The 12,819-nt window shown below is 36.6% G+C and overlaps 1 protein-coding gene across 1 annotated transcript in view; it reads left to right on the forward strand.

Annotated features, from left to right (window-relative positions):
- Positions 1-11,124, forward strand: part of SEL1L (SEL1L, ERAD E3 ligase adaptor subunit) — a 35,248-nt gene extending 24,124 nt beyond the window's left edge. The window contains exons 16-21 of the mRNA XM_027907632.1: positions 83-297; positions 859-1,024; positions 2,518-2,592; positions 4,137-4,309; positions 5,759-5,887; positions 7,131-11,124. Of these exons, the coding sequence (XP_027763433.1) occupies positions 83-297; positions 859-1,024; positions 2,518-2,592; positions 4,137-4,309; positions 5,759-5,887; positions 7,131-7,334 (962 nt within the window). The 3' untranslated portion in view covers positions 7,335-11,124. The remainder of the gene's footprint in view (positions 1-82; positions 298-858; positions 1,025-2,517; positions 2,593-4,136; positions 4,310-5,758; positions 5,888-7,130) is intronic.
- The last annotated feature ends 1,695 nt before the right edge of the window (positions 11,125-12,819 follow it).

Raw genomic sequence — 12,819 nt, forward strand, 5'->3', positions numbered from 1 at the left:
ACATACTGCATTGAATTTGTATTCCTTCTGCCTTTGCCTAAGACTTTCACAATGCTTTTCTTGAGTAATTTTAAAGAGTAAGTACTGTATTTCATACAACTCTGCTTTTCAAGAGGAATAAATAACAATGACATATTCTTTCTCTTAGATGGCATTGGAGTCAAGAAAGACTATAAACAAGCTTTGAAATATTTTAACTTGGCCTCCCAGGGTGGCCACATTCTGGCTTTTTATAACCTGGCTCAGATGCATGCTACTGGCACTGGAGTGATGCGATCCTGCCATACTGCTGTTGAGGTAAGGTCATCCATTTATAAAGGTCAAATAATACTGATTTGCAAAAGATTGGCTATAACCACATCAGTTTATATAGGACATTTGTCTTAGCTAAATTCCACCAGTGACTGCAGAGTCAAGGCTAAGCCTTGACTGAGGGAAAGTGACACATTAGCATACTCCTTTGTATTTCGTGAGAAAAGTTTTTATTTATGTTGATCTGTCAGATGTGTATTTGCTTTGTTAACTTCAAAGAAAATCAAAAGAATGTAATACAAAGCAAGCATCAGTATTTTATAAGTACCAGATTCTTCATTTAGACCTGAATTGAAGTGTAACAAAAAAGGTAAGATATTAAAGAATAATTCTGAGTAAGCATCTGAATCCTGGTATGTATTTGCTTAGTAACTTGTACCTTAAAGTAGGCCTGTCTGAAGCAGTTGAGTTCATCTATCACGTTTTTCCTGTGAAATGTAAATATTTTGAATAGGCATCAGAATGTTAAAGGTTTACTTCTTGCAAAATCTAAATTTTTGAAGTTTCTGACAACCAGTGTTCTCCTCCTTCCTTTTTCCTCTGCAGTTGTTTAAGAATGTATGTGAACGGGGGCGTTGGTCTGAAAGACTGATGACTGCCTACAACAGCTATAAAGATGGTGACTCAAATTCTGCGGTGGTTCAGTATCTTCTTCTGGCAGAACAAGGCTACGAAGTTGCTCAAAGCAATGCTGCTTTCATACTTGATCAGAGTAAGGATCTGTTTTTGTACTGTAAAGATTTTTTTGGAGTTGGCCTGCAGTAGACCATTTAGTAGAATGCTAGAATGCTTGAAGATGCAATTACATAGCTCTTGTTCAGTTAGAACTTCAGTGAAACTTGTCTTTTTTCCTGCTCTTTACACTGGAAAGCAGTCAGGTTTTCATTTTCACCTCTAAGGATGACTTTCTGGCCTATAAGTTACAATACACCTAATTTCTGACTTAGGGATTTTAAAATGGCATAGGTAGAGAATCTTTAGAAACTTGCACAGTGCAAGTTTTCTTCCCTACACTTCCTAAACACAGCCTTAAAAGTAGGAATTGCATTAGGTTTACCTTTGGCCTGCACTATGCATACAAGTCTCAGTGTCCTTTGTTCTTTCACTTAAATCTTTTTTCAGCACTTCCTCTTTTTGTAATTTTACTTATACAGCCCGTGTACCAGGGATAAAGAGCTGGACAGTTCGCTCTGTTAGATTTGAAAAAAACTTGTCCCATGTCTCTAACTGGAACTAGGTGTTCAGAACTTGGTTTATTAGAGTTTGAAGTCATAGAGAAACAGTGGAAATACAAGTGACAGTTCTGTCTAGCAACTGCAAAACCCAGTATTTTAAACTTTCTCAGTATCAAATCTAGGTATCATTACCAGCTTTACATGGTGGCTGATACACTAACCTAACATCTTAATTTTCAGGTAATGTTTTTCAAAGCTGCCTGAGGGAATCATCTTTAGATAAGCTACAGTAATGACAGTCTTGACTGGGAGTGCATTCCTGCAAAGAAATGACATTTTTCTCTGGGTTAAAACTCTGATTGTCATTACTCGGATATATCTGCATCTCAATTGGAGATTGATTTAAAATTATTTACTACACTTTATACAGAAAATCTGTATGTCAACTGTGACATAGTACAGCTAAAACCGTAATTACAGTAGAAGTTAATGTTACAAATCCTTTGAACTGTCTGAACTCTAATAGTTCAGGAACCTTCAAATTAGGACGTGGACAACTTTTGAAGTAGCAGAAGCACTGCTGTGTAAAGCATGCAGTTTCTGGTTGGGTAATGAGTTTGAGCCTTTGTTTTACTCACTAGTCCTGGGTTTTAGATGGCCAAACTAAAACAGGTTATACTTTAGACTTGTGTTTCAGTGCACCTTTGTCAAAGTCCAAATTATGTGCTCTTGAGACTTACATCTTCTGTCATTCCTCAAGTATGTATCAGCAGGAATGGGAGAGACACATGGTAACCCATAGATGAAATTATATCTTTTGTTTCTATCTATTGTGTGGGCAGATAAATGGAAAGGCCATATGAATGAAAGGTGTTTTTATAAGTTTCAGATGAATCTTGTTTCTGCTCTAACACACATTGCTTCAAGTTTTTGATTGATTTCAGGAGACTGAATTATAAGCATGGGAGTTATTTTGTGGTTGTGTGTTCATATACTATGATTCTATTTAACTGAATTATTTCTTCTCTAGAAGAAGCTAGCATAGTAGGAGAAAATGAAACCTATCCTCGAGCTTTGCTTCACTGGAATAGAGCAGCTTCTCAAGGTATGCTTATACCTCACAATTCCAATCAATTTATTTTTATGTTGAGGAATACGTTCAGTGCAGGTAGCTCAGTGTACGGCTGCAGTTCAAGCTGCAAATTGAGCTCTAGGGGACAGGAGCCTGAGGCAATGGGCCAACAAAGGGCACAGGATCCTATGGCACCAGGCAGGGGACCTGACACAGCAGAGGCACAGCAGAAAACATGACCCCAGACTGTGAGGGTATAAAGGCTCAGGGATTACTTTATTCAGGGTTCCTTCTGGATGCACCAACTCTACTTTTTGTGTTACCGTGCCCTTATTAAATTGTTTAAAGGATTCAGGCATCTGAGACTCTGCTCTGGGAAACCCTGAGTCAAACCAGTAAGGAAAGCTTGTCTGGCTGTGGGAGAGTGGCATGAGCAGGGAGTCAGGCAGGGCACCCATCCGCTGCAAAGGGGCCTCGATCCCAGCACTAACAGTCTGTGGTGGGGGGAGTGTGATGGGCAGAGTGCCTTGAGTATAGCCGTTAATGTCTGATGTCATGGGTTTTTATGAAACATGGAAGGAGGAAAAGCTTACCTCCTGTTCAACAAAAGTTGTATTCCACATGGTGTAGTTGATGTTCTTGCTCCATTGTCAGCTATAGTGTCGTTGCAATATGTTTGCAGGTCAGAGCTTTTCTGTGATTCTGAGGATTAAAAGAACTAAAACACAAATATACTGTGTGTTTCTTTAGCCATGTGGAATTATGGAGCAGTGTAAAACAGCATTAGGAATGTTTACACTGACTTTTCTAGAAATACCTGCTTGGAAAGAGAGATGCAAAATCCTAAAGAGTACTTTGTTACTTGTCATCATTTCTAAGAAGTGCAGTTTCCTATTCAAAGTAAGCAAAGCTCAGTAATGAAGAATGCAGTCTTGATGTCCAAGCAACACAAGTTTAAACTCTGGTGCTTGTGATCCTATCCTAAAGTAAGCAAAACTGAACTAAATTATTTAAAGAGCTTGAGGTCTCTAGCTTTCATGTGGGTTCATCTACACTGATGTCTGTCTACTAGTTTTTCATGGCAGAGATTAAGTGTATTATGCAAATGGAGCCTAATTTTCAGAGTTTCATAGCTTTTAGCAGGAAGTTAAGAAACTGAGAGGATGGAATGGTTAAGTGTTCAATTATGAAATGATGATGAGGCATTGTGTTTAAAGTTTTCAGTGTTTCTGTTTTAAAAAGTTGAAGCCTTTAATGGTCACGTAGCAAACAAAAATTTTTTCTGTAGTAAGTGACTATGACTATGAACAACATTATGGCTTTTCAGCTGCTACCACTTATTGGCAATAAAAATGTTGGCAGCATTGCTAGGAAAAGGTCTTATCTGCAAAGAGAAATTGGTTGTGTTTTGTTTAGCTAAATCCAGTTTTTAAAAAAAGAGCTGTTTATGTGAGAAGGGGGAAAGATAAACTGTGCAAACTGTGGAAAGCTATACTAAAGCCCCTATTGCATCTTCATAGGAAACAAAAAGTGTTTCTTTGCTTAGCTATTTTATTTTGTTGTTTCTTGATTTATAGGATATACTGTTGCAAGAATTAAACTTGGAGATTACCATTTTTATGGGTTTGGTACTGATGTTGACTATGAAACTGCATTTATTCACTATCGACTGGCATCAGAACAGCAGCACAGTGCTCAAGCAATGTTTAATCTGGGCTACATGCATGAGAAGGGATTGGGCATCAAGCAGGTGAGTGAGATGTACCCTGATAGTCTGCTTCATTAGAGTACATTTACTAATATTAGATTAAGTCCCTAACCCCTACTACGCTTTGGTTACTTTATAACCACCTAGTGGGAGTTAATATGTCTCCCAATACATTCACCCATGGGAAATGAACAAGTATATCCACTTCACATGTAACTATGTGAGGAAATGGTGTGTAGACAGGGGAAAAACACTAGCCCAAAATTGTAAATATTGGCAAAAAGAGTGCCATATGCCTGAGTAATGCTTTCAAGACTTTGAAGTGTAGTGAAATGAATGCAAATCAACTCCAGCCTAAAAATATTTTAGCGGAAAATTTTTCTCTTCCTCGGAAACACTGGTTAAATTGTTTCCTGTTTCATGACATTTTGAAAACAAGGTACCAAACCATAAGCACCACCAACAATTATTAACTCTGGTTTTTCAAGTCAGGCAAATTACATTGTCTAAAGACAGTGTATCTGTTCTCCTAGGAAGCCTATGGTGTATTGCAAGAGTTAATTAACTTATGCAATCCAGAGCAACATGTTTCTGTATGTTTCAAAATAATGTAATTAGCATTGCATACTGATTTTGAACAGCCTGCTTTACCTTAAGGTATGATGAATTCATATAATTCATGTACAAATTTAGTAGTGACTTGACCTGAAAGTGTAAGAAATTACTTAGTTTTCCTTATTTTCAGTGAGCTTCAACCTTTGGCTTTTGTCTAGATATGCACCTTTTAATTATTCTGTTGGTCTGTTAAAAGACCAATTTTTGCTTCTTTTCCCCTAAATTCTTGGCAAAAGGTCAGAACAGGCCCAATGAGTTGTTCTATTGAATTAAAATACTAAATGTGAATTACTACATCATATTCACATAATGTGTCCATTTTCATACTATTATTTCCACAAGTGTTATGGAACTAAGCTTTCCCGTATCAATGAGCAGAAAATCTTTATGATAATCACAATCAGGATAAAATTATAAAATAAACGTATGGCATCAAGTCCTGGAGATTTCTCTTACTTTGTGTCCAACTTCGAACACTTTCAGAGATAAGTCTTACTCAGGTCTGTACTTCACAGCATTGGGTGAACATAGACAGTTTGTATCCAGGTATCCTAACATTGCATAGTATGTATCTGAAGCAGAGGCAAAAAAAAAACAACAAACAAACACAGAGTCTTAAACTTTTCAGATACATGTATCCTCTGTTCTTGTTACAGTCACCACCTTGTTTCAACTGCCCCAGAAGAGAACACTAATTTAAGCTCTTCCTAAAGTTGCTCTGTTTGTCCTCATGCTTTTACTGTCCTCACTAATGCAAGTTATGTGCATTTTGGATAAGAAGTAATTTGTGTGTTTGTGCAGAACAGTTAGAGGCTGCACTATGCAGGTAATTTTTCAAGTTCTTCAAAACTGAGCTTTGAATTTTCTTAACTTTAGGATATTCATCTTGCAAAGCGATTTTATGACATGGCAGCTGAAGCAAGCCCAGATGCTCAGGTTCCAGTCTTCCTAGCACTTTGCAAACTTGGAGTGATTTATTCCTTGCAGTATGTACGAGAAATCAACGTAAGTAATGCAGAATTAACAGAAAACAGCAAATGTGTTTTCCATTTTTGAAAAAAGCTTCAGTTGTAATCTTACTTAAGTAAAAGTCTTACTCGAGCCTTCTGTAAACTTCAGATAGATGTGGTTTGTGTTGTCAGATATTAAGAAAGTTACTGAAGCTGATATTCCTATGTCTTATTTGTGTAGTTGTGTGAAACTGAAACGTGCACAGCGGTTCTCTTCTGTGCTGCTCTCTCCTTGAAGAGAATTTCCCAAAACTTGTTTGACTATTCTTCCCTATGACCATGTGCTGTCAAAGTTAAGCAGATTTAAATGACGTAATTGCTGTTCAGGAAAAGAGAAACACTTTTTTGTACCCCTAATACTCTTGCTATTTTATATACAGCTATTTTATATTCAACAACCTCACAAGAGTTCTGTTTGATCTCTACGAGGGAAAAAACGTTGTTTGTATCATATACTTTAGCTATTGTGCAGAGTTTTTTACTGAGTGATGGCCCTGGAAAAAAGTATTTGCCTTTGATGAAGGTATTCATCAAATTCTTTCCATATAGTGTCTGAAATATTTTTCAGTAGTCTGCCATCTTACTGCCTTTTTGGATTACTTAATAAATTCAAATATTATGGAAGTTATTGCCATTTAGAACAAATTCAGTTTCAGGCAATTCAGCTAAGTTTGACAAAATGTAGTCTTGAGACTCATGTAGCACTTACAAAGCTAGTATGCAGAACACAGCTTTTCCAAGTTTTTTCCAAGTCTGCTGATGCAGATTTAAATTGGTAGTGACTTTGTAGTATAATCAGATATAATAGTGAAGCATAAAGTGTGTGGCTAATGGTTATGCAAATGGAGTCTGATAAAGAGGCACTTCAGTCAAAACTAGCAATAAGTCACTTTAATGTCTCTGTACCTTACCTCCGCAAATCTCAGCATTGTACCACACAAGTGCCCTGGGTCTTAATGGAGTGTCATTCACGTCAAAACCACAAAGCTACATATTGAAAACTTTTATCTCTAGAACAGAAAATAGAATAGCTCATCCTATATAGCATGCCTCTTAGTCTTACTGGTGTTTGAGTTCCTGGAAGTTAAGAATGTCACTGTGGTACTGTTGTTTCGGAGATGAAAAGAGCTACTGAAATTTTAAAACTGGGGCTTGTACCTGAAAAATGTTACAAGTCAAATTTAATTGCTTCCCATTCGTGTTCTTTGACATGATGATGTGGACTTCTTCTTTCTTAGATGAGGGAGGTATTCTCACATATTGATATGGACCAGCTATTGGGGCCTGAGTGGGACCTCTACCTTATGACTATCATCGCCTTGCTTCTGGGAACAATTATAGCTTACAGACAAAGGCAGCACCAAGCGATTCCCAGACCAGCAGGACTGCGGCCAGCTGTGCCTCAACAAGAACCACCACCAGAGCATCAACCACCGCAATAGCAACAAAAGCCTCAGTGAAAGAACTGGATTTTTCCAAAAGGAACAATTTTCATTGTGATTTAGGACTTCGGATCAACAGTCCCTCCCCCAAAAGAGGCGCAAAAAAGTTAAAAAAAAAAAAAGTTTGAAAGCTGCTTAGAGTGATGCCTTTTTTCAGGGATAAGAAAATTATTTTGAAACTGATTTGAATGTTATTTCAGTGCCAATGGAATAACACTATGGCTTTTTTTGTGGAAACACAAGAGTGCTACTACAAAAATGTTGCCTGCTGTATCTAGTTCCTCTTTATTCAGAGTCCTTTTCATCTCCCAAGAGACAGAAGGCTAGCAGTGGAAGATTTTTGCCTGCTTGATAGCAGTTGCCCTTTATAAAAGTAATAACAATAAATAATTTTATGGCCTATTTAAGTCCAAGAAGCTGAACTACATTCAAACTCTAAAAAGACTGAAGCTGTCATGAACTTATATTCTGATCTACATCCCAAGTATTTCTGTAGTCCTTATTTCATTACTTTTAAGTATTTCTTGCAGTTTGGTCTCTTATGCTATCTTGGATGGTTTAACATAGTTTTGCAGAGTTTATCAATAATCTAAGCCAGCAAACATGCCACTCTCCATTTGTGCTTTTTTGAGTATTTTCCTCCTTTCCCCTTAGACTAGACAGTTCTCAGCAGACAGTATGTAGTCCATGAGTTGGATTGGGACAGATTAGTAAAGTTTATCAGTTGAAAACTGTCCCTACAGTGCCCAGATCTCACATACTTCTAAAACTTTTCAGGAACCTTTGTACTTTGAGATATTTTATGACATAAACCCAAATCGATAGTGTTCCTAAGACATATAAATTTACCCTTATGAAGAGGCTGAGTCTAGATTACAGAAAGTACCAGTATTATTATTGACACTGAAGAAAGGACAGAGTGAGAAATCTCAGTGAGTTAGCTGACTCTTTTTTTGGTTTTAGAGTTGGAAGTTCTCTATTTAATTTTCAACAATCCTGTTAGTGATTTGCACTGCAAGAAAGAAATGTGTGTATCTCATGCATGTGTCTGCTTAGTGCATCTACAAAAAAGGCCACAAAAATGCATACTCTCTACAAAAGGGCATGGGCTTTATACCAGTGATGCTACTCCAAAGCTACATCGGTTGCCAACCTCTTTTGTACCTCATATACATGAGAAAAATGTCTCTGGCTGAGCCATCTTGAGGACCCTTTGTAACAAGAAAATCCAAAGAGAAAGAAGACTAGTGGTTTATGGCTTCTTGATACCACCAGGTCAGTGTAAAGGCCTTTTAATTTGTGTAAAGAACATGACCTGTGGACTGATGATTTAAGATTGCAAGAGGAATCTTCACTTAATGATTTCCAATGAACTATAATTTCCGGGATTAGGGGTGGGAAGCAGTTGCAGAGTAGTTTAGAAGCACGAAGTGTAGAAGTGTCTGTTCTGTTCCTCTTTACCAATGGCAGTTAAATATTTGCTTCTGTACTAGCATTAAACCCTCTGGAAAGTAGTCTCAAAGCTGAATGAAATACAAGAGAGGAGGCTTTAGCTGCTTTCTGACAAAAGCTGTTATGTTTAAAGGGTTAAGGGCTTCCTCTCATGCAAATATTTTTCCAGCAGATTGGCAACAACATATCAATACACTTTATTTAGAATTGAGATTTTGATATGATTTCATACTTGGTATGTTTGTAAGGAGACAGCTGCACATTAGATTTGTAGTTTGGGATGGAAGATAAGCAATGCATTCTTTTGTAAATGGAAATGTCAAGGATGGCTAGTATTAAAGGTACTAGGTAGAACTCAGTACTTCAAAATGCTTATGGTGGTTATGTGAGACAAATCTTTCGTGTTAGTGTGGAGGTTTGCAGCATGTGGTAGAAGAATATCTTGTTAAGTCTTAGTCATCATTAGCAGATGGGACAGTATTGAATTTTTATGTCATGTCTAAAATGTACAGCACTCCCCAGCTGCATTTTTAAGATATCTGTGACTTTTGAACGCTCCCTCTGAAGTATTTTTGCTGCTGTCACTTAATAGCTCTTTTTAGCTTGGCATGAATAAATTGAGGATTATATGGAAAATGTTTTTCAGTTAAATACCATTGGTTGATTGGTATTGGTCTCTTAGGATGTTTAACAGTTTTATTACTGCATAATTAAAATGTTTTGATTTTTCTATTAGAACTAAATTCTAGAAGCTCTGTCCTATTTGCATGAGAATCTCTCATCACTGCTGCTATGTGACAGTCTCATAGATGACTTTCACTGAATCTGATGCATTTTTACATCCCAAGAAATCAGCAGAAGAAAATGATTGATGTTAGCAAGTTATTTCACTTTAAAGAACTGCTTTTTGAAGGAGCAATAAGGAAGTCTTTCTCCTGCTTTTTTCCCTTCCACCAAATTACTACCACTGACTTTTTCAGATGACATTCATTTGAATGCAGTGGTAGAAGAAAAAAGGTACTTACCATAAGTAATGGTGAGTTAACTCAGGGATTAAAGAAATGAATAAACTTTCTAAATCAGTTATCTACACCATGACTTAAGTTTTTGTGACAATCCCTTGCTACTCTGTTCTGAAACTTGCGTTTTGAGGGAGGTATATTTAACTCTTACTAGCAATATGTATCTTGTGCACTCAGTTAATCAAGCATATTTTTCCTAAAGGAGCTGGACTGCTCTGTTTACTGCAGTGAAGTACTTTTCCCTTTTGGTAGCGCACAGATTTGTCTTACAGTTTATATGCAGGAGTACTTTAGAATGCAAACTTGGTTTAAGAGAAGCCTTTCTGGGTGTGTTGAGCATGGTTTGAATGGAAAAGTTGTATTCTTTGTGTGTAGTAACATAGGCCAGAGCCTGCCTATTTGACCTTTCCAGACATATGCTCTTCTTTCCATGCACAGAGAATGGAACTACAGAGCAGTAAGCGTTGGTGGTGGGATTTCTGTATGTAGGAAAACTGGGAAAACATGGAGGGACACATTATTCTGCGTCTCAGATCATTAATCAAAGACACTGTCTGTTCTTGCTGGTTGAAAGAAGTGCTGAATTGTTGAGAAAACAGGATTCTAGTACATCAGTCTGTTGAAACTTGCCCCAGAGCTGTCTGTTGAAATAACTTTCCTTGCTTTATATGGTCCATCACAACATAAATGTAATGGGACACTGTAATAGAAGGTAAGACCTTTGATACAAACATCCTCATGAAACTCTTATGAGACAGTTTTACTCACTTTTTAGTCATCTTCCATAAGTCAGCTGCTCCTACAAAAAAAAAAAAAAAAAAAAAAAAAAGGCAAACTAACACAGAAGCTATCAAATGTTATTCTTTTTGGAGAAGAACATTAAAATGTGGCTTGTGAAAGGACTTTTTAAGACTATGCATTATCTAATTTCCACCTATTATATGCTAGTTTTGGCCTATAAAGGGGGATCACACTCACCTTTGCAAGTTGCTTTCTTTTTACATAGGCAACAATGGACTGAAATTCTATTTTTGTTTCAGAGAATATTAAACTGAAAAGATTTAGTTTGATTTGAACTACTGCAAATGCATATGGCAAATAGCGACTATTGGGGGGAACCCTTTGTTTTTATCAGCTGCAGTTCTTTAAAGGGTCTTGTAGGAGTTTTGTAAATTTATTTTGTATTTAAAATCAGTATAAAGGCTGGTCAAATGTAATATAATTGTGTAAACAAATTCTGTTAATAGAAAGATGTACAGATTCATTTTGTACTGTATCTTTAATCTTGTGAAATAAAGATACCACCTGTGTGGTTACACTCAGTGTTCACAGTGGTTATGATAACAGGATGTGAACCCAAGAGGTGCCAGTGCTGCTGCCACTTATTCTGGTAAGTTTTTCTGAGGGCAGTAGCGCTTCAGGCAGTCCTCTACTTCAGAGAGATAGGTTGCTTACATTTTTAGTTTGTGGTAGCCAACTTTTTGGTCTTTCCATGTAACACAGGTTGCAATTCCAGATTTTTGAAAATAACTTGTGAAGAATAATAATTTTTGTGTTGCAAAACACTGAAATTCTAGCTCTCCAATTCTTCTGTCAGTTATTTTCTGTATTGCCTTTTTTATAATTTGGTTTTCTTCATCCTTCCTCTTCAACACAGGCTGTCCTTTAAAATTAGTTGTTCCACTTCCCATCTGTTATTTATGAATGTGGCTCATTTCTGTACAAGATTCATACTTTTTTTTTTGTTGTTCCTTCTAATTAATTGCTTTTGCTGGGGGGGGGGGGGGGGGGAAGTTATATCTGGTGTGTGTGTTTGCAGCCACAAGGGGGTATTAGACACTAAATAGTGACTTGGACTTGTTAAATACTTGCGGTCTCAAAGGTTGGGAAGGGAGTAACTTCCACGCTTTCAGTCATTGCCATATCACGGGAGAATGTGTGTGTGTATCCAAAAGTGCATGTGTTTATGTACACACACACACACACACACACACACATAAAGAAAGATAAAAAGTTGTTAGTTACAGAAGCTTCAGAAACTTACTTAACAAAATTAAATAATTCAGTGCTCTTATTGTTCTCATGTTTTTAGAGCAAAAGTTCAAAATGAAAAATCAATTTAGCTTCTGAAAAGACCTGGTAAAGAATTACTGTCCCTGGACTGCTAAGAATTTTTTAGTATGTAAATCTATTAACCTATTGTAGTAGTCTGTCTTCCAACATCATTTGAAATGTTATATGTACACATAAAATGTGGACTGGTTGGGCACAGCTTGCAGGACAGTGGCCTCTTTTGCAAAGTTAAATCCATTTTTTCTTAGAGTATAAAATCTTTCCCACTAAAGTGAAACATGTTTAGCAACAGGTGAAGAATTTTTTTAAATCACTTTTTCATTGAGACTATCCGGTGAAATATTTGAGCTATCCAAATAGCTTGAAAACTGTAATTTAAAATATTATACAGTATTTATTTCTTTCCAATCTTACTTTAATGTTTGGTAGGCTCTGGACTTTGCTATATGCTGAAGTTCCATTAATTAATGGCATTTTAGGTACTTCTAAATATTTTTTTATTATTATTATTATTATTTGGAAAGTTTGCCAGATCAATTCAACGACAATTTTAAAGGAATACCTTATTTGCATTACTAGTATTAAAAAGAGATATGTGATAAAAAAGTCAAGCACTTCATAAAGTCATTGTTATAGCTGATGTTAAAACTACTGAAGAAATATGTGGCATGTTCCAGTTTAAGGTTTACAACTTTGCATTATAAAAAGGATACTTCTTGGAGAATCATCCAGCTTTGAATTCAAAGGCTGAAGGCCTGACAATCTACACATTGGAGAGTTTTCCAAAGTATTTCAGTTACCTTTGTTACTGATGCTGTGAGATCAGGACAAATTGAGTCAATTCTTTTCAGTTTGTATTAAGTTTCATCTCTGGTTTTCATCACATTGATGATAGGACTGAACAATCCATTTGGAAGAACAGCCACACCAAAATATGT

Source organism: Empidonax traillii, unplaced genomic scaffold (assembly GCF_003031625.1).
Source record: "Empidonax traillii isolate 1590-97213 ecotype Southwest subspecies unplaced genomic scaffold, ASM303162v1 scaffold1505:size161719, whole genome shotgun sequence".
NCBI lineage: Eukaryota > Metazoa > Chordata > Aves > Passeriformes > Tyrannidae > Empidonax > Empidonax traillii.